The sequence below is a fragment of the Drosophila serrata genome, unplaced genomic scaffold (genome assembly GCF_035046125.1).
Source record: "Drosophila serrata isolate PLE 108 unplaced genomic scaffold, ASM3504612v1 contig_347, whole genome shotgun sequence".
NCBI lineage: Eukaryota > Metazoa > Arthropoda > Insecta > Diptera > Drosophilidae > Drosophila > Drosophila serrata.
The window spans coordinates 2,925,089-2,944,921 of record NW_028257245.1 but is presented as its reverse complement, the minus strand read 5'-3'; the positions used below and the strand labels follow the sequence as shown (position 1 = coordinate 2,944,921).

The following is a 19,833-nucleotide window of genomic DNA, read 5'->3' as shown; positions in this document are numbered from 1 at the left end:
ACTGGGTGAGTAATCAATGACTTATTGACAAATTGACGTCATGGTGTCCAAAAGAAGAATATGCGGAGTTGAGCTTCTGAGCTCAGAACAACAGTTGAGGGCAGCATTATATGGGTCAGTCTTAAAAATTCAAAATAAAACAGATTTTTTTTTTTTTTTTGTATGTAACATTTAAAATACATTTTGCTAATATTTGAATTATCATTCAAAATAAATATAATTTTTATCTTTTACTTTTTCAACGATGTATAATTGTCGGTTGGTTAATTATTTTGGTTTGGCCAACTCATGGTCTAATCGGCTCGATTTTAAATGATGATCAAGGCTTATATCCAACTTTCCTTCTCGTCAAGCTGATTTCCAAGGGAAGGAAAAATACAAAAATGTATTGAACATGATACAAACTCTTTAAGGACATTTTATATATGGTCATTTACGATGAAAAATTGATAAATACATTAAAAAAATGAAGCAAGGAAATGTCACTTGGAACATTGGCTCAAGCAAACAACTCAAAACTGTAATGTCAAACAAAATACAAATAACAAGAAAGGAAGCTAACTTCGGCACGCCGAAGTATATATACCCTTGCAGAGAGAACTTCGATGACTAGGAATTAATACAATATAAATTATATATATTTATGTTAAACAGCAATGAAGTAATACCTGCTTTCATTTCATTCAAATATACATATTATATTTACAGTCTTACATTCACAGATTTGCATTTTTCCTCTATACTTAACGATTGTTTCTATGGGAGCTATATGATATAGTAGTCCGATTTTCATAGAATGATATGAAATGGCTTTAACTTAAATTTGATAAAAATCTGTTTGAAACTGAAAATGTTATAATTTTTTTTTTTTTTTTTAATTTTCCGATCATTCCTATGGCAGCCATATCATACAGTCGTCCGATCCCGCCCGTTCCGACATATACTTGAGTGAGAGTATATAGAAGACTAACTGCAAAGTTTCACTGAGATAGCTTTAAAACTGATAGACTAGATTTTGCAGAAACGCACAGACGGACAGACGGACAGACGGACAGACGGACATGGCTAGATCGGATCGGCTGCTGATCCAGATATATATATATATATACTTTATATATATATATATATAACTTTATATGGTCGGAGATGACTCTTCACTGCGATGCAAACTTCTGACTGAATTTATAATACCCTGTAAGGGGGTATAAAAACTAATAATTTATAACTTTTTAAAACAAAATCCTGCATAAAAATCTACAAAAGCGTCTGGCTCATATGATTGTCCGGAGTCCGGACATAAAAAGTTAATCAGATGATTTTATCTAGACACAACATTTCAAAATTATTCAAATTGAATTGAAATAAATATTTTTGTTTGAAATAAAATAATGTATAATAATAATAAATGAACAAGCACTTGAGTTTTAAATAGAAGACTTTTGAATTAAAATCTTACATTTATGCTTCTCCAATCGATACACTTTTAAGTTGTTTTTTCGATTATAAGTCAATTTAATTATTCCTTGATGGCGTCTAATCAATTCGATCTTTGGTATTCCCGACACACTCAAAGTCCGCGCCGAGTTCGAAAAAACACCACTGAAAAAAGCAAAAGCACTGTGACGTCATGGCGTGGAGCGCTGACCTAAGTGCAATGCGCTCTCTACCCACCTCCTCCCCCTGGCGAGGGTGCGGGTGGGGGTGGAGAGTGCGTGCACTCTCCCAGTCCGGCGCTCTCTCGCATTTCGCCTTTTTTGTGGTCGAAGCGGAGAAGTGGAGAAAACAGAACGATGGGAGGAAAACAGAACGGCCGAAACAGAAACGCTTCCCGCTTTCCGCTTTCAGTTCGCCGCCGAACGCAGAACGCGCCAGACCCGAAAAGTTCAGTTTCGAAAAAATTATCCCGGAAACTTATTTCGCTGTAAATTCAAATCCATCTAAAGCCAGGAAAGCACAGATCGCGAACGTAAATAAACATAGCGAACTTTAATCGTGAAGGACTAGAAAAGTCAAAAGGTTAGCTACTCGAAAGTGTTTCGAAATTCGGACCTAATCGACGAGGGGATCGTGTTTTTCAGGTCCGCCAACATGGGTTGCGCCACCACCAGCGTCAAGATCACAGCCATCGCTCTAAATACCATTTTAGGGGTAAGTCATCTCGAATATGGACAGCTAATTACCTCGACCCCATCGAGTGGTCCGTATATGCGGTTTATCCATATTTCGGGCAAGGAAATTAGCATGATGTCATATGGAACGAGTGCACGAGAGAACGAACGAATGAACGCACTTCAAAAAACAGCCTCTAAGTGAATTATTATTTTGAAATATTCTATACGATGCAAACTTGAAGAGTGAACACTGGGAAAAAATATATCACTGAGAATACTATCTTTTACGAGCAAATAAATATCAGAGAGTCAGGGAATTAATCTTCACAAAAATTCAAAGGTAGTCCGAATTGTTTACTAATAATGTTTGCAATTTCCAAAAACAAAAATTTATGAGATTTCGAAAACTACACAGGGAGAACAACAAATTCTGTGAGAGGAGAAAAGCTCTAAGAATAATTTATTAATTTTGAAATTTATACTATCATTTTTCAGTAACAAAGTTCTCAAATAGACTTGATTTCTCTCAAATTTAGTTCTTTTTTCTGCTCACTGTTTAAGGTGTTCCAAATCTGGCACAAATTCAAAAGAAATACGCTCATAACGGTTCCTTTATTTATTTGTTATTATTTTTTTTTTACTACATAAAATACACTTAAAGTGTATATTTTGAAAATTTTCATTCGCCTCGGAAATTCTCCGTGGCCTGGTGTGTATTTTAAGCAATTTCTGTCATTTGTCTGTCTCGTGGCCCACCTGAGATAGACAACGGTCTGGCCTCGAGGTGGCCTATAGTCCTCGTCCACCCCTTCTGGTCTGGTCTAGTCTGGTTTTCTGGTTGCCATGACAATCGTGTTTACGTTCTGGCCTGTTCCCGTCCGACCCACTGCCTTGGCTTCAGAGCCTTCAATTGCTCCCAATCGCAGGTCCTTTCCCGCAGGATGATGTCATGCCCACGTCCCTCGACCAATATTCGCACTCGGATTTACACTCTGACCTATATAGCGGAATCGAATGGAGTGTCTGGAGCCCCAGAGGAGAGAGGGCGCCTGAAATTGGGACACAAACAAGGGTGCTTCGTCATCCCCCAAAGGCAGCCCAGGGGAGGGTTCAGTACACAGTACATTATCACAGCTCAGTCAGGCGAACTTCCCAGAACGATAAATAATGCCATGCACTCTTTTGTACGGCTGTTAATTGTCACACAAATGAGTGGCAATTGCCCTAGTAATTGCAAGTGCAACCGGATCGTATTCTGTTCGTACAGTCGAAATTCCCTTTGTAAAAAAACTATCAAACCACTTGTATGGCTTCCAAAAAGGGAAGATTATTAGTAGCATGCACTTTTTTCCAATTAGATATTGTGTTTATTTAGCCCAAGGGCCAATGAGCTTAATTTAATGAACATAAATTCATCATAAATTAATTAAATAATTAATCATAATTGCCTTGAGAAATTTTAGTTAAAGATGTGGTGGCGTATTCCCGTTTTCACGTTCACAAGCTTTTTTCGACTTGATAAACTAGCAAGTTTTTCTTTTGGAAATGACATAAAAGCACATTTTATTTTCAAAACAACAAATGTTTTACTCATTGATCTACTAATGAATATTCCACACGCTCAGTAAATCAATAAAATCAAGAGATTTCAGTGTAGTACCAATGGAATGGAAATCTCCAGAAGTTAAGCTATTTACAAATTGGCAAACCGTTTTGCAAAATCAATACCATTATTTATTAGCTCCTTAACAAGCAATTTAACTAATTAAATACATTTGAATACTTTTCTATATAAAACATGCAATTGTAGTAGAGTAGCAAGAATATTAAACATAGTTCAACCCAGAAGATGTTTTAGTTTACTTAGGATAGCTAATAACTTATATAGCATTAAATATCTGTGTTTCAGTCATCATGTTTCCACTGTAATTAATTTCAGTTTCTGGCTGTGGGGGCTATCGGTTGGATTGCTTACAATGCGGACACGGAGACGGAAGAATTCGTCATTGCTGCCTACATTGCATGCTCGGTCATCCTGCTCTTTGCCCTGCTGGGCATCTTTGCAGCCATTCGGGAATCAGTGGTTCTGACAGCAACGGTACGGGTTTACTAAAATCCAATCCTGAGTAAGGGAAAATAATGATCTATATCGTATTCCCTAGAGCGCCGTGTTCCTGCTGATCCTGGCAATCCCGCAGATTGTGAGCACCTGCCTCTTCCTGCACCAGTACGATGTGAAGAGCGGCCAGGAGATGGTGGAGGTGGCTTGGGAGGCCAACAACATGGACGCACTGCAGCAGAAGCACGAGTGCTGCGGTAAGGCCAGTGCCCAGGACTATGTGCATCTCAGTCAGCTGATCCCTCCCAGCTGCTACGCCGATCTGCAGCAGACACCCGACCATCTGTTCGTGGAGGGCTGCATCGAAAAGCTGCAGAGCTTCTACGAGAGCGACAAGCAGCGATTCATCATAGTGTCCTGGGTCCTTGTGGCCTTCGAGGTGAGTTTTGAGTTGCTAAGCATATCAAACTCTTTATAAATATATTGTTTTATTTCGCCACAGCTAATATGCTTCGCCCTAGCCGTCTTCCTGGCCGTCAGTTTTCAGAACAAGCAGCGGCGAATGGAGTTTTAGGACGCCTGGGGGAATCTCAGCCTGATCCCAGCACAGTACAAAAGGAACTCGGAATTGGGGTCTCACTACTAGCTTGTCTCGCTTTGATATATTTTGAAACCAAAAGATTGGACAGTCATAAATTATTCACTCCTACTTTAAACTTACCTGTAATTAAACTACATAAATATAGTTCAATTATCCATTATAATTATCATAATAAATGTGCGCCATGTTTGTTTTCACATGTCTCGAAAGTCTGTCAGTTTGTTTGTTTGCTTAGCGGGATGGAAATATTAAGTATACGACGCGTCGTCCCCCCGAGCTTTTTGGAAGGCCGAAACAGTTTGCTATTTGCGTTTCGGGCGCAGACATCTTGTTGCTCTTCCACTGTGCGAAGGGTACAGTAGGTAATGTTTGCCCTAATTATGGGCTGACTAATTCCACAGGCCATAAATACCACAAAGATGTCCTGTCATGGCCTCCACGCTGCTGTGAACTGTGCCATGAATGAAAGCTTTGCATTCTTTTCCCCTTCCAGGTCCGGAATAACACAAAGGCGGTGGGAGCTTTCGTCGGTGTGACATCATACCCCCCACAAAAATGGACGACCCCACCTCATAAAGCAACCGCAATAACAATTCAAAGTACACTCTAAGAAATATTTGTGGAAATAGGTTCGACTCTAATGCGTATTATAATTGTTTTATAACAACACCATGGTTTTTTGTATGTTTTTAATATAATGGCGTTCCGCTTTGTTAAGTTGGTGATTTTGGTTAATTAATTATTACTTTAATTTTTTCTTAAATAGTATTGTTCATTTATTTTTGCGAGTATAATTAAACAATAGTTTACTTAAAGAGATGATACAGATACTGTATGGATTTGAAATTAATTAAACAAAAAAATGTTACCACATAATATTCCTACAAATTTAAAAACAGTTTTGGACTAATAAATACACGAAATAGCTTCAAAAATCTCTAGAACTTAAAAATATCAAAATTAGTGTTAAATATTAGTCTATTAAATATACAAATGGTACAGAAAAACTGATATGCAATTAAAGTTTTGCATTTGAGCGGCTTACAATGATTTTTTAAACACCGTTTATAACATAATTTTCTACTTTTATCTATCTTAATTAAATTTATTACAACTACATTCCTATTTCTCTGATACTATAATATTTGTATTCGTTGAAATTAATGTAATTTACTCTAATTTAATTCTCATTTTGATAATGAATGAGAAGAACTGTAGTTAATAATCGCAGTCGTGCCGTCGCATTGAAATATCCCAATCTTAGTTAAGTTAAGGAACACCTCGAATTAACCCAAACTCTTTAAGATTCTCTTCGCCTGATTATTTTTTCAAGTATATCAACAAGAACCGCCGTGGAATAGTTGATTTCTGTCGAGTGGCGGAACCTACCAACTGGCGCTTTTGGGGGGCGCCACAATTTCAAATAGAAAGCGTCGCGCTCAGTCGCACGCCAACGTTTATGGCAATAGGGCTGGAGCTCATCGGGGCACTGACTTTCCCTCGGACATCGCATCGGGCCAACTGCGCAGCGGAAAACAGGTGCGGGAGCACGGATAACGCAGTGGTTAATTTTAGCGATTATCGATTGACAACATGGCCTGCCGCACATCCTTCCTGAAAGGCGTTCTCATCATACTCAATGTCCTGCTTTCGGTGCGTCTGTGAGGGTTTATTTCAAGCTCTTTGAATTTGAATCAGTGCATTTTATTTTTGGCAGCTGCTTGGCGTGACTCTGATTGCCCTGTCGATATATGAGCTGAATAGCTCCACGCCGGGCACCTTCGAGCACATCGCCATTGTTGTCCAGATCTTCGTGGGCACCTTTGTGGTCTTGACCTCGTTTCTGGGCTGCTTCGCCGCCGCTCGGGATTCCCTTGGTCTCGTGTGGAGTGTATGTATACTTTCGACACCTCTCAAGATAAGTTTTAAATAGCTGAGAATTCTTTATAGTTTGTGATCTGCCTGCTAATCCTGCTGTGCCTGCAGATCTACATCATTGCGGCGGCGCACTCCACGGACTATGTGGAGCGGTCCAAGAGCGACTTTCTGGCCATCTGGGCCGATCAGAAGGCCAATGTGGAACGCATATCCGTCATTGAGCAGAAGGTAAGTAATTGGGAAAATATAATAAAAAAAAGATTTTAAATATATAAACAAAAGTTACGCTTAAGGACAACATATTTGATCAAGGCGCTAGTTGCTTTGTGAGGAGAATTTCTAAGACTTTGTCAATTATGGAAACGTTTTTAAAGTACAATTCTATAAACATCAGTCAAGTTATAAAATTATTTTCTCTTTTTATAAATATCCCCCAAATTCTCTTATTATTTTTAACAGCTTCAAATAAGGTTAAAAATGACTTCATTAAATGTATAAATTTCTTTAATAAGCCACAATATCTCAGAAGATACGAAATTCTCCCTTGAGCATTATTATATGTATATTAAAAAACAATAAAAAGCTTTAAAGTATTTATTGATTTCAAATTTGAATGATCAAAATCGAAATAAGCTTTTCAATTCAGGTGCTAGGTTTATGAATATGCTAAATCAAATAGGTCTTTATTTTAAATTGAGTGATTTTGAAAAATATCAAATATTTATATAGTAAATTGATCGTATCTATACAATCAATGTGATTATATATTATATGAAATAAATACTTTTTACAAGAGTTTTCTTTAAAATATTATTAATTTGAATATAAATTTGACTGAATTAAATGCTAAATGATAGCTAAATATCCTCCTTTTCAGCTAAGAATAAAATTAATATGTTTAAGTGTTAGCAGATAAAATTTATGAGTTCCTAGTCTCGAGATCATTGCTATTTTTCTGCAATTTTACTTGTCAATATTCGCAACATAAGTTCAAAATTTCTAAGTTTAAATTTAAAATTGTTGAGATGACAGTTTAATATGTTCCTCTTTAAGATTACAATAACATTAAATTGTTTAACTTAAGGCAGTTATAATTTACCAGCTCACAGGACTAAGGATCTTAACTAATTTTTGTTAAAAGTTATCCAATTACTAATCCCTATTAAATTTTAAATTTTGTCCTTTCCAGTACTCCTGTTGTGGTCAGTCGGGTGCTCACGACTACATCCTGCTGGGCCGCGGTATACCCATAAACTGCTACAGAGACTTTGAGCGGCAAGGCAACTATCTCTTCACCCAAGGATGTCTGCAGGCTGTGCAGGATCATGCCACTGACAACGTGGCCATTGGACTCGTGATCAAGTGGCTGCTGCTGCTGGTGGAGGTGAGTTGTTCCGTTGCGCCGACGACCTTGGTCACACATTGCTGAGGGCTTAGGCCACCAAGGACGGTGCCGGAAATAGACTCCAGATATATAGGCGGAGTGCTCTAATCAAATCCCCCCACCCTCTCTTCCCCCCAGCTCGCCGCCCTGGGCGCTGCCACGTACTTGGGCATCACGGTGCGAAACGAATTGCGGCGCGAGAGATTCTAACAGGTCGCCCATAGCCAATAGCGGGCGATGGCCAACGGACCACGGAATCCCGAATCACCCTGAATAAACCGATATTTATGAATTTTTTTATAGCAGTTTGAGATGATCTGGAGGCAGCTGAGGCGTGGACTAAGAAATAAACCAAAATGAAAATATTCAATAGCCTTTTCTTTTTTGCCACTATATGCGGAATATCGGGGGAGCTGCTAAGTAGATATATGTACGTATGTCTGCCTATAAAGACGCATATAAAAATATACGGAAAATGCGGAATAGTGGATGGAGGGCGACATGGATGGGAGGGGGGCGAAATGGGGCTGGGCGAACGCCGGTCTCTTGAGTAACGACCGGCACACCAAACACAAAACACAAAACACCGAAACGGAGACGGATACGGACGCGGACGGCCACTCAGCGGATTTGTAAACATTTCGCAGCTTCTTTGCGCTCTTTTTTTTTTGGCTTTCGCTTTATTCTGGCCAGAACCGACGGCACTAACCGTTTGGTCACTGGCGACGCGCGTCGCTCAGTCGGACGCGAGTGAGCAGCGAGTGAATCTGCCCGGGAAGCGCGTCGCTAGCCTGGAACTGCTGCTGGAAGGAGCGTTTAATAAAATAAAAAAAAACCTATAGAAAAAGTAGTCATAACAATTAGTAAAATGCCCACAGTTCGCGTGTGCCTGCAATGGACCTCGGTGGTCTTCAATACAGTCACTTTGGTAAGATAAATCTCGGCGGCATACGCGGCGTATGCGTAATTCGCAGCCACAAAGTTTCCATGTTCAGAAAGTATATGCAGGCGTATGAAATATTCATAAATCAGAGGTTAAGCACTCATTGACATTCCTCTCTGTGGGATAATTTCAATAAAATGCTTTCGAGTTGCACTGCTTGAGTCACACACTGCGTATGAGTAATGGCCATACTTGAGGAAATCATGGAAATCGAGATTCACAATTCGAATCTATCCCGCTGGCAGTCTGTCAAAGCAAGATCATTAAATGTCTTACATTTTTGTGTCGTTTTTCATTGTCGAATGTGTAATTTCCTTCGAGTGACGCTCGAGTAGAAGGCCAATTTGGCAGCAAACAAATCCCATTCCAATTTTCCATTTCCACCAGACAAGATGTCACGGGGATTTTGTTTTTCCCCTGATTTCTGGGGATGGCGAATTTTTGGCACCCAGAAGCGACAGCAAACACGAAAGGAAACTGTGTATGTGCCATTTAAAAATAAAGACCAAAGTAATACAATTTATTTTTACGCCCGCTTTGTTTTTATTTTGGTTGCTCTCGCTGCCCGATGACGTCGCCCACGAGTCGAAAGTTTGTCTCTGAGGATTTTCTTTGGCCATTTGATGGCCCATTAACAGCGCCTAATGTGCGTAGGCATAATTCATAATTTTTCTTTCCATTTCGATCCAGATCGTTGGCATCCTGGCCGCCCTCGCCGGGGTCTATAAGCTGGACAAGTTCGACGAGGGGTCCAACGAGCACCTGGAGAAGTTCGTACAACTGGGCATGGCGGGGGCCCTGATCCTCGCCGCTCTCATCGGCTGCATGGGCGCCTTCCTCGGCTCCATCAAGGTGATGGTGGTGGTGAGTAGGCGATGGATTCTCGGAATAATGGAACGAATTTCAAGTTTTACAAGTTGTAGCACCTGGTTGTACTTCTGGCCTTGATATCCTCACACATCTGGAAGTTGTCCCACTACAACGAGACAAAGCAGCTAGACAACACCGAGGTCTATGTCATGGATCTGTGGATGAAGGAGCTGGTCCATCACGGGGGAATGCAACACCTACAGCAGGAGGTGAGTCTATAGCTTTATTTTTCCTTTGAGTAATCTATGTCCTTCAAATTCCAGTATGAGTGCTGCGGTGACAAAGGCTTCGCCGATTACACCAGCCTCAACATGAAGGTGCCACGTAGTTGCTTCCACACCAAGGATGGAATTCACGCCCTATATCCTTATGCGGAAGGATGCATGGTGGCAGTGAAGCGAGCCTACCTGCAGATGTACAGATACGAGAGATGGGTCCATTGTGGGCTCATTGGGTACGAGGTAAGGGAATGCAGTTGGGACCTTATGAACAACATATTTAATAGATATGATCAAGTGTTACAAAACATGAGAGATTTTTGTGACTTTCTAGAATTTTCAAACCGAACACTTCATTTTAGACCTCTTTTTTAGATAATCTAAAAATTTAGATAACGTATACAAGCGTGTGTCTACTAAACATCTCTCGAAACTTTCGATAAATAATTTATATAATTTTTTTTAAATATTCGTAATTGTCTTTCAAAACATTTGTCTCACATAAATCAATATTTTTAAAATTCAATACGTGATTTCTAAAAATATTTTTATATTATATTGATAACGTAAGTTGGGGATGGCCAAAACCGTCAAGTATGATTATATATTTTAACATTGCGATATATTTTCCATAAATTCATCTTATACTTAATAAATAAGTATGTTAAATGCGATATTCTTCGATTTTACGAAATCCTATCCGAATCTTTCATTTCCTCTCAATAAAGATTACTTTGATGTGTTTGTTGCTTTTGCGTTTTATGTGCCGGTATCTGCTGCTGCTGTATATTTCCTCAATTTAACCTCTTAACCATCCTATATAGAGATTAAGAAAAAGTTATTCTGAATATATTCTTTTACTTTTATTGTCTTTGCAGGTTGTGGGCATCATCTTGGGTATTACCTTGTGCTGTCAGCTGACCAACAAGACTCGCCGCTACGCCTACTGATCACCACATGGACATTTACACAAGCATTTGCAAAACGGTTATACAATAAACTACATTTTTGATACAATCTACCCTCAGACCTCGTTGAGCAGCTGCGCCCGTGAGCCGGTAACATGGTTAGAGCGCGGCTCCCTCCGCACACCTGGCGGCACCTGTCGCCGGGCGAGACGCTGCCGCTGACGCAGCCTGAACAGTAGCACACTCAGGGCCACCGTTTGCAGCAGAATGAAGATCTGAAAAGATGTATATCTGTAGATATTCGATAAATTGCTTCAGAACTATGTGAATACCCCACCTCAAGGCCAACTATGGACCACATGTAGAGCTTATCGCGCTGCTGTATGTAGCGTTGGCTGTTGCTCAGCGTTTCGAGGCAGCCGCGCGGATAGATCTGCTGGGCGGTGTCATTGGCAGTGGACGACTGATGATAACAGCTCGGTGGCACCAGCAGATGCAGGCGCCTGTAATCGTCGGGGCTATTGTAGCCACAGCAGTGCCGTGAGGCTTCGTACTGATGCATCTGCTCTGGCTGCTTGTCCAGACCATGCCAGGCGAGTTCAAGCTGCTCCCAGGCGCCGCCGGAGCTTCTGAGGGACGGATTGTGGTAGTGATGCAGCTGCAGATACTCCGCCGCCAGGGCCATTAATATAAACAGTGTGAACTGTGGGTAAAATGGATCCACAAGATAAGAGATGTATACATTTACAACGCTTGGAATTTCATGTACACACGAGCAGGTTAACACACAGCAGATTGCAGACTATGCCGTAGCATCCAAACATCACGATCATGCAGATAGTGCCACCCAAAACCAGGCTTTTCACGAAATACGTGTGCTCCGGGGTGTTGGGCTCCGCCACCTGTAGGCCCAGTCCTGCTCCAGACATCACCCCTATGCCCAGGAGCTGAAATCGAAAAGAATATTTGCGATATATCATATAGGAGGTATAGCATATACTTTGATTGCTTACTTACCATGTACAGCAGATTGGAGAGCAGCCCGGAGTACTTGATTGTGTTGTAGCAGCCGTTCATGGTGAGAATGCTGCAATCTCTGGGTGATGCGCTAAATTTAAGGCAATTGCATTCCGACCTTTACCAAAGGCCGACGGAGATAAGCCGTCGCAAATACGGAGTGCAGCGACATTTGTCTAATTTCGGTTGCTTTATTTATGAGATATATAAAATGTTATTTCCAAGGTATTAAGTACAGCTAAAAATTGCCTAAGACTTATCAGATATGACACATAGACATAGCATTCTATAGCGTCGCAATGCGGGCAGGAGAAAAGCTCCCGGACGCACTCGGGTTAAAGTGTTTTACAAACAATTCTTGTGGGTCTGTTTCGGTGTTAAGTGTTGTATTCCGATTCCGCTGACTCGCCTTTTCATCCTCTTAGGTCAGGGTGGAATCAGGTCTTGCTAGTCTACAGGTGTCTAGTGTTCGTGTGCGTGGGGTCTGGATTATTTGTTTACAAAAACAAATCAACGAGTGAAGTTCGTTAAACAATTTCAATAAATATCACATTGCGTTAGAGAGTTGCTGGCAGGGTTGTTGGATATATTGTGTCCTGGCACTGGCATTGCACACTCTGCTCTACCAAAGGCATATAATGAATAATAATGAATAACGCCAGACGATTCTTTGCAAACATTCTAAATCTGTACGCACAGATAACATTATCTGCTTTTTGCTAGTGACAGATGCTTTCCAACTGTAGGGACGTTATGAATCTTATTATTATATGGTCTTTTGCATTACATGCGCCATGGCAGCGGTATGAGGCCCCATTTCTGGGTAATGTCCTTGAAGTCGCACTCCATGCTAAGCACCACCTTTTCGACCTTCTGAAGACGGGAATTCGTGGCGGCCTTCAGAGTGAGGCACAGCTGGGTTTCTCGATGAGAGATTTGCTGGGTCTGTCGAGATAATGTTTAAACTGATCATCAGAGGTATTATTAGCTTGATCAGTTACTTACATCCATGTCATATGTCCACAATTGGCTAGAGTCGTTGGCGCACTGCGTCAGCATTACGTTCGATGTGGTGGCATTTCTGTTCTTCAGCATCTTGATCACACCCAGCTTGGGCTGGCGGTAGGTCAGGCACACGTTGTCGTTGGTCATTATCTGGCCCCTGGGTGTGATCACGAACATGTCCATGCTCTGGGCGTGAGATGTGCAGTCCCCCACGGTCACCGGCGAGAGGGACGACCGTGGTACGTCCTCTTTAAGTGGACGGAGACACTTGTCTCTCTCCAGGTCTATCAGCGATAGCAATTCATCCGACTTGGTTTCAATCTCCTCGAAGGCACGCTTCCATTCCCGTGAGAGAGCACGGCCTGGAAGATTCTTCATATGATTGCTGTAGGCCTGAGCGCATTCCGTTTCGCCGTCCAACCAAATGATCTTGCCGAAGAAGCGATCCGGTGCTGGAAAGAAATGCTCCGGCCATATGTTCTCCAGGTACCAGGAAAACGGCTTGCACTTCAACTTCTCTCTTAACGCCACTCGCTCCGTTACATTCACCTTGTCCTTCGCGCCCAGTGTCAATCCCGAGGTATAGAGCATCACAAAGTACTGCCAATCGTCCATCCACACGGTCGCTGCTCTTGCCAGATTGTCTGTAAGCACCTCGCTCATGCCGCCGGGAAAGGTGTATGGCGTACTGCTGCGAAATACGTGGCCCACGTGGGAGCAGGGGCTGATTTCAACGCGCCCGCCACACTGCCATATGCGGAAGGACATCTCTACGTTCTCACCGCCCCAGACGCGCATATTGCTGTCGTAGGATCCCATCTCATAAAAGTATTTACGATCAATCGCGAATAGGCCACCAGCCATTCCTGGCGTTGCTATTGGAGCGGTGCTGTCCTTGGAGCTAGCTTTCGGCGTCTGCAGTTTTCGTTCCGAGGAGAACCACCGAAAGCTCAGCTGCCAGTTGAAGGCGCCCCAGTGGTTCTCAAAGGTCTTTGTATAGCTGAAGTTGTCGTCGGAGATGATGTCGATCACCGGGCAAATGACCACCTCACGCGATTCCTTGATGCGGGATAACAGTGGCTCCAGCCATCCCCGTGAGCACTCACAGTGGGCGTCCAGGAAGGTCAGCACGTCGCCGCGTGCATGCTCAGCGCCAAGAAGACGGGCCGGGACTAGTCCACTACGCTTCTTCATACGGTAGATCTTCGTGGGCACTGCAAGAACCTTCACATAGCTCTCCAGCTGGCGTTTTAGGTAACCTGTGGAAGTGCAAAATAAACTAATTAATATTCTAAAGTATCTTTAATACATTCAAGGGTCATGTAAATCAAGTTTTGTGCGAAACTCTTGTAAATAAGATACTACTAAACCAGTTTTTAGGGTATCTGGCTCAGTCTTTTAAAATAGATAAGAAGATAAAGGCAAATTCCTACTCACTGCGGTCACTGGCATCATCTACCAGAATAATTTCCTTTAAGAGATGTCGCGGTGAGCGATTAATTACACTGGTGATTGTGCGTAATAGCACGGACCAAGCCTCATTATGGAAGACAATGATCACCGAAGTGCTGGGCAGCCCACTGGCATACTTCTTGTCGCGGCATCTGGAAGATACGAGATTTAAATGAGGAACTTATTGTGAAATATGGTATTGGACTCACTCAGGGGTCCGATAGTCCTTAAGTGTGCGGTTCAGCGGAATGCGGTCGCTGGCCAGCAGATTGAAACTATTCAGCCGGAAGAAGCGCTGCATGCGAAAGCGATCGCGAGGCGGAACCACAACAGGTCGCCCATCGGCGCCCTCTCCATTGATGGGCTGGAACAGGTTGATGTTGTAATCGTCTGCAAGCGAGTGGATATATTAATGCATTTTTCCATTGTGTCACATCATTTCATCAGTGATGGGAAACACTCATTTTGGTTTGATGCTTTATATGGTAAGTTTGGGTTAATATCGGAATTAAATTAAATGGAGCGGAAGGTATACTAAGTATACGAGGGATATACAAATTGAGTATTTTACCAAGATAGATCAAGTTGCATAAATTAGATATATATTACACGTATAATTCTATAGGTATTGAAAATTTCTCTAAAGGCCTAACTAATGATTCATTAAATTTCTCTGGAAGGCCCGGTATAACAAATAAATAATTTTGTTTTGGTTTTCTTTGGTAACGCAACTTTAATATGTATTATAGCAAAATGATCTCAAATGGATTAAAATGGCTAAGACCTAAGGGGAAAACATATGCACATTAGTAGATCGCTTTTTGTTCAAGTTGAGTTGATACCAAAATCTACATCTTCATTAAAACCTAAAATTACTCTTGACTTAAGTTTTTCTAAAGACAACAATAGACTCTTTGAAGGTCAATTTAGCGCCAAATATAAACACTTTTCACCTGGATCTTGTGCTACCTCAAATTTCCGAGCCGAAGAGCAATACATATATATATCTGGATATAAAGCCAACCCATTAAGCCCTGATCGCCCATCACTGATCGCGCGACCAGCCCACTCACCTGCAGTCATGTTGCCGAAGATGTCTCCCTTGCCGATGTAGTGAGCCACGATGTTTTTGTGCGGCCAGAGGGAGCGGCGCTTGGGCGGGGGCTTGGGGTGACTGTGCAAGAAATCAGAAATCGGCGCGTCAGCCAAGGCAAGTGATCCACAAAAGAGGTGACAATGGTATTAAGTCTTTGCATTTGCAATGGCCCGCGGCTCGCAGGCCTCGAATCACGCGAAGCGATGGCAAAACAAACAAGAGGCCCACATCCAATGCGGAGTGGAGGCACTCGAGTGGAACTCTTGCAGATTGCAACACGCGCCCCGAAGGCACAGCCTTCGTTGGGCAACTGGCCGGGGGCGGAGGAACGTCCTCGTCCCGTGGATCGACTACTCACCGCAGCTCCGAGTCGGCGCTCTGGATGCTGGTCACATAGAGGTTAATGCTGATGGCGAACATGAAGAAGGCGAAGAAGAGCAGGAAGAGGTAGAGTAGCCACAGCTTCTTGAGCTGCTGGAATCGAAGACCCATGGCGGGGGCCTCTTCGCACCTTGGTTAACTTGGCAAACGGGCTAACTGGCTAACGGCCTAACTGGCTTACTGGCTATTGCGGGGCGATGTGAATGACCGATGCGATCGCCAGCTCTGTTTACTGCCAACTAATCAAGCCGTTGTTGTTGTCCAGCCAGCAGTCCAACAACTCCGCGGAACGGCTAAGAAATGCGGCGCTGCCGCCTGGGGGCCGCTTTAAAATACGCGCCGCGTACGCGTTCCAATTCGCAGGTGGGGGCGGCAGTGCAGATCCAGGTGTTTATGAATACATTCCGCTTGTTCGCCGGTCACTCGTTTACTCAGCAATTGTGCAAATACTCCCGAAACAGTTCATTCTTTTGCTTTCACCAGCATTTCAAGCGCAGTCAACTTTTTTTGTTTTTAATGAATCCCGATGTATCGATACGAATGTAAATATCGATTATTATTATGCTAGCACTCATAGTGATGCGCAATCAGATGTTGCAGAATTTTAAGAAACCTGTTAAAATATATAGATTCAACATTTTTTTTAGGAAAAGTTGTCTCGAAATTGGGCAAAAATGTTTAACTTTTCTGGACCAGCGTTCGACTATTAGGCAGAGATAAGCGGATATTTCCTAATTTCCTACGTTTATACATATGTAAATATTAAAACTGCTCATATATGTAATAGTTAATAAATTATGACATCAATTAACTGATTTCAAAATAAAGAAATAGTTTTAGTACCAAAGTTCACATATTTTCCCACAACTAGTTCATTTGAACCAGTTGACTGTCCACCAGTTCGATAGCCGTTTAGTAGTCGATGTCTGTTCAAATCGATATATTGTATGGTGAATTAATCAAGTTTAAGCCATCCGCCAACTTTAGTTCGCGTAGGAAAAAGTCGAATGTACTAAGATTATTCATTAATGAAGTAAAACTTTTTTTTTTTTGGTGAATTTCACTGAAATTGGATGATTGAGTCTTAAACAAAGTTTTTATAGGATCGATTGGGTCAAATGATGTAACTTGAATGGCGTACAGGGTATGCAAACCGTTTCTTGTTAATGATTATTTTTATGTATAAGAAAAACTAATATATTTGTCATATAATGAATCATAACGTAGTTCCTTAGTCCCTGTTCTATGAACATTGTTTTACTAGTATTTTCCAAGTTTAAATAATTTTTTTTTTTAATTTTTCATATATGTATGTACAATATATAATATATTATATATTTTCAATGGAAAAATTTAGCTACATATTGATTTTTTCGAAATGAATTAAAAAATTTAAATTTTTATATGGTTAAATCAGTAATCAAGAAAAACTACATATAAACTGTTATACAAATCAAGCTGGAATGGAATAGAATCAAGAGTTCAATTGATTTATTTAATTTTATTACCTAGTTCTGTTATTTACAAAGTTGGAAACATCTTTAATCAAAATATTCGTCCAGCCTCTAATACTGTTAACACACAAAGTCAGCACACAACAACTCTAGCGATAAAAACGTCTCCGCTCCGCATTCTGTAAGGTTATAGCCAGAAGACCGGCCACAGTAACGGTGAGCATCTATTGAGTAAATTAAATCTTAAAGTTTATTTTTTACTTAAGTATATTAAGTACAGTTACCTCCACTCCCACAACAGACCAGTCGCTGATCCGCTCCCACCGAGTGCCCTTGACAAAGGCCGCCCCCAGTTTCTGATTGCATCCTGCGGTGTAGAGATCCGTAGTCACCGTCGCATTCTGGTTGAAGTAGCAGCTCTGGGGAATGCGCAGCCCACTATCCGGATAGTTCGCGGGCCCCGTCTCTCCACAGCAGTGATACTAAAAGATAAATAGGTTAATATTTAAGCAAATAGAGATAAAAAGTTGTCGCCTTGATTCCGATAAAATTTTAACAAAATGCTAATTAATACAAGTTTACCCTTCTTAGGAAATTATGAACTTGCATAGCAAAAAAATTTCTTAGAAACCCTTCTAAAGACTATACAAATAAAACTGTAATCTACAAAATTGAAATAAATACCTTTACTTTGTGCATTATATATTTGTTATATTGTTTTTCTTTGTAAATATATATTTGTGACCTTTTATAAAAGATTAAAAAATAAATCGAATCTGATAAGGAATGTAAGCTATTTTATGAACTTGAACTTGAATGTACAGAACTCATCAATGCTCTTATTTTGTTGTTTGGTCTTTTTAAAATATAATTAAATAGATCTTTTTCTCCTCAATTGTAATGTATTACCTGGCTGCATTGGTTAAATAAATAATTGCATACAGTTTCCTGTTACTTGCCTAAAAAAATCGATCATAGTTTCTTCTATTTCCTGTTAAAATGAATAAATTCATTATTAAATTTTATACTGCAAAATTGTGTTTAGGACCAATTCATATTACCTACTCAAGAGTCTAGTGTCTGAAACTCACCTTGATCTCATAGTAGGACATACTGTTCTGATGGTACAACTGACCCTGCCAGGCATCGTAGATCGTCTCGTTGGCCAGCAGCTCAAAGTTTATGGGTCCGGCGAAGATCACGGTGATCTGTCCGAAGATTAGGGCCAGCATGATCGCGGCATACTTTCGGGCGGGGCGAAAAGTTCAAGTGGATTCAAGTGATTTAGAGTGAACCCAAGAGTGCCGGAACAAGTACTTACAATCCAGGTCATGCGGATGCTCTCCCTCAGAGTGGCAACGCAGCCGAAGATGGTGCTGCCGAAGAGCAGGACGCCCAGGACAATGCCCAATATGCAGGGCACTCTGATGGCCAGGCTGTGGCTGAAGGCGATCAGGGCGTAAGAGCAGGCGGAGATGGCCAGTGCCGCCAGAACCTGGCAAGTGTATTAGTTTCGCGATGAGTGGGGCTATCAGCTGGGGATTTGGAGAGTGGCGATAAGAAATACTCACACAGCACAGAAAGTCCAACACGAAGGAGGACACCTTCAGCGTCTTTGTGCCGCAGCTCATTTTGCAATTTTATTAATTTTTTCGGTTTCAAGCACGCTCGCGGCAGAAAATCAACTGATAGACGGCACCCAAAACCAAATATCGAAAGCCAAACGGCGAGCGACGTAGTCCAAAGGGGTTTAAACTTATCGGAGAGCGCCAGGCCATCTCCCTGATAAGGGTCTTCCCAAACAGCTGAGGAGAGACTTATCAGTTCGCTTAATTATTGTATTTGATAAGCACTCGAGCATAGAAATTCGCTCGATATTTGTTTGCCTCAACCAAAACTGTGAGTAAAATGCGAATGTGCTTTATTTTGGGGAGGACCAGTCATAGTTACGGAGATATTTTATATTAAAATTTGATATAACAGAATCAGATGAGTTGAAACAATTATAAAATTGACTACATTTATTGAAGATATAGTAAAGTATAAAAAATAAGATAAGATTTATATTGAACACAGCAAAACCTTCGATTAAATGGTGTAATTATAGGGAAATTATAATTAATAATTATAAGTCTTTAAAACTTTTTTTAATTATATATTTCTATATCTTCTACCTGTTTTTAACAAGATATTAAGTGTAATATTTTAGACTATGACATTTCTAATTGGAATATGCTTCTTAAATATTGTACTCATTCATTTCGACATCTTTTAAGTGCAATCAAATATAACATTCAATTCTGAGACTATCAAGTGCCACCCTAAAGAGCAACGCGATAATAAAGATAAATAGATAGATGATAGAAGTTGTAGGTTGGGAACTTGTTACCCTATCAAAAATATGGCCACTACGTTGGATAATTCACGGTCATTGAGCTTTTAATAAAATGAGATCA

General features: G+C 41.0%; 6 protein-coding genes across 8 annotated transcripts; 3 read left to right on the top strand and 3 right to left on the bottom strand.

Annotated features, from left to right (window-relative positions):
- The first annotated feature begins 1,784 nt into the window (after positions 1-1,784).
- Positions 1,785-4,980, top strand: lbm (late bloomer). Its single transcript, XM_020959749.2, has 5 exons — positions 1,785-2,016; positions 2,079-2,148; positions 4,051-4,209; positions 4,274-4,609; positions 4,673-4,980. The coding sequence occupies exons 2-5, from the start codon at positions 2,089-2,091 to the stop codon at positions 4,742-4,744; spliced, it is 627 nt and encodes a 208-aa protein (XP_020815408.2). The 5' UTR covers positions 1,785-2,016; positions 2,079-2,088; the 3' UTR covers positions 4,745-4,980.
- Positions 4,981-6,186: 1,206 nt separating this feature from the next.
- On the top strand, positions 6,187-8,398 carry Tsp42En (Tetraspanin 42En). Its single transcript, XM_020959790.2, has 5 exons — positions 6,187-6,424; positions 6,489-6,662; positions 6,722-6,877; positions 7,839-8,033; positions 8,172-8,398. Exons 1-5 carry the CDS (start codon positions 6,365-6,367, stop codon positions 8,241-8,243), a joined length of 657 nt encoding a protein of 218 aa, XP_020815449.2. The 5' UTR covers positions 6,187-6,364; the 3' UTR covers positions 8,244-8,398.
- Positions 8,399-8,606: 208 nt separating this feature from the next.
- Tsp42Eo (Tetraspanin 42Eo) lies at positions 8,607-11,085 on the top strand. Its single transcript, XM_020959697.2, has 5 exons — positions 8,607-8,961; positions 9,667-9,840; positions 9,900-10,055; positions 10,110-10,307; positions 10,943-11,085. The coding sequence occupies exons 1-5, from the start codon at positions 8,902-8,904 to the stop codon at positions 11,012-11,014; spliced, it is 660 nt and encodes a 219-aa protein (XP_020815356.2). The 5' UTR covers positions 8,607-8,901; the 3' UTR covers positions 11,015-11,085.
- Tsp42Ep (Tetraspanin 42Ep) lies at positions 10,655-12,150 on the bottom strand. 3 transcript variants are annotated; one of them, XR_015272842.1, is made up of 5 exons: positions 11,990-12,150; positions 11,746-11,919; positions 11,310-11,675; positions 10,969-11,247; positions 10,655-10,880 (listed from the first exon to the last, which is right to left on the bottom strand). XR_015272842.1 is itself a non-coding variant. In XM_020959696.2 (4 exons), exons 1-4 carry the CDS (start codon positions 12,047-12,049, stop codon positions 11,089-11,091), a joined length of 759 nt encoding a protein of 252 aa, XP_020815355.2. In that variant the 5' UTR covers positions 12,050-12,150; the 3' UTR covers positions 10,906-11,088. The 3 variants fall into 3 exon arrangements, 1 of the variants encoding a protein (XP_020815355.2); XM_020959696.2 differs by lacking the exon at positions 10,655-10,880 and having other exon boundaries at positions 10,906-11,247; XR_015272843.1 differs by lacking the exon at positions 11,990-12,150 and having other exon boundaries at positions 11,310-11,799.
- Positions 12,151-12,160: 10 nt separating this feature from the next.
- Positions 12,161-16,483, bottom strand: Pgant3 (Polypeptide N-Acetylgalactosaminyltransferase 3). The gene is made up of 6 exons (XM_020959693.2): positions 15,901-16,483; positions 15,520-15,620; positions 14,656-14,836; positions 14,432-14,598; positions 12,995-14,253; positions 12,161-12,934 (listed from the first exon to the last, which is right to left on the bottom strand). The coding sequence occupies exons 1-6, from the start codon at positions 16,032-16,034 to the stop codon at positions 12,773-12,775; spliced, it is 2,004 nt and encodes a 667-aa protein (XP_020815352.2). The 5' UTR covers positions 16,035-16,483; the 3' UTR covers positions 12,161-12,772.
- A 921-nt stretch (positions 16,484-17,404) lies between these two features.
- Tsp42Eq (Tetraspanin 42Eq) lies at positions 17,405-19,150 on the bottom strand. The gene is made up of 5 exons (XM_020959704.2): positions 18,949-19,150; positions 18,699-18,872; positions 18,469-18,621; positions 17,662-17,859; positions 17,405-17,601 (listed from the first exon to the last, which is right to left on the bottom strand). The coding sequence occupies exons 1-5, from the start codon at positions 19,006-19,008 to the stop codon at positions 17,527-17,529; spliced, it is 660 nt and encodes a 219-aa protein (XP_020815363.2). The 5' UTR covers positions 19,009-19,150; the 3' UTR covers positions 17,405-17,526.
- Between the last annotated feature and the right edge of the window lie 683 nt (positions 19,151-19,833).

Coding starts and splice junctions, on each gene's coding strand:
- Tsp42Ep (XM_020959696.2), bottom strand. CDS start 12,049: ATGAACGGCTGCTACAACACAATCAAGTACTCCGGGCTGCTCTCCAAT. Junction 11,920..11,989: donor TCTCCAATCTGCTGTACATG/GTAAGTAAGCAA, acceptor TTTCGATTTCAG/CTCCTGGGCATAGGGGTGAT. Junction 11,676..11,745: donor TGCTGTGTGTTAACCTGCTC/GTGTGTACATGA, acceptor TTTTACCCACAG/TTCACACTGTTTATATTAAT.
- Tsp42En (XM_020959790.2), top strand. CDS start 6,365: ATGGCCTGCCGCACATCCTTCCTGAAAGGCGTTCTCATCATACTCAAT. Junction 6,425..6,488: donor TACTCAATGTCCTGCTTTCG/GTGCGTCTGTGA, acceptor TATTTTTGGCAG/CTGCTTGGCGTGACTCTGAT. Junction 6,663..6,721: donor CCCTTGGTCTCGTGTGGAGT/GTATGTATACTT, acceptor AATTCTTTATAG/TTTGTGATCTGCCTGCTAAT.
- lbm (XM_020959749.2), top strand. CDS start 2,089: ATGGGTTGCGCCACCACCAGCGTCAAGATCACAGCCATCGCTCTAAAT. Junction 2,149..4,050: donor CTCTAAATACCATTTTAGGG/GTAAGTCATCTC, acceptor AATTAATTTCAG/TTTCTGGCTGTGGGGGCTAT. Junction 4,210..4,273: donor CAGTGGTTCTGACAGCAACG/GTACGGGTTTAC, acceptor CGTATTCCCTAG/AGCGCCGTGTTCCTGCTGAT.
- Pgant3 (XM_020959693.2), bottom strand. CDS start 16,034: ATGGGTCTTCGATTCCAGCAGCTCAAGAAGCTGTGGCTACTCTACCTC. Junction 14,837..15,519: donor CTTCGGCAACATGACTGCAG/GTGAGTGGGCTG, acceptor ACTCGCTTGCAG/ACGATTACAACATCAACCTG. Junction 14,599..14,655: donor AAGGACTATCGGACCCCTGA/GTGAGTCCAATA, acceptor CGTATCTTCCAG/ATGCCGCGACAAGAAGTATG.
- Tsp42Eq (XM_020959704.2), bottom strand. CDS start 19,008: ATGAGCTGCGGCACAAAGACGCTGAAGGTGTCCTCCTTCGTGTTGGAC. Junction 18,873..18,948: donor TGTTGGACTTTCTGTGCTGT/GTGAGTATTTCT, acceptor TACACTTGCCAG/GTTCTGGCGGCACTGGCCAT. Junction 18,622..18,698: donor GCATCCGCATGACCTGGATT/GTAAGTACTTGT, acceptor CCCGCCCGAAAG/TATGCCGCGATCATGCTGGC.
- Tsp42Eo (XM_020959697.2), top strand. CDS start 8,902: ATGCCCACAGTTCGCGTGTGCCTGCAATGGACCTCGGTGGTCTTCAAT. Junction 9,841..9,899: donor CCATCAAGGTGATGGTGGTG/GTGAGTAGGCGA, acceptor TACAAGTTGTAG/CACCTGGTTGTACTTCTGGC. Junction 10,056..10,109: donor TGCAACACCTACAGCAGGAG/GTGAGTCTATAG, acceptor TTCAAATTCCAG/TATGAGTGCTGCGGTGACAA.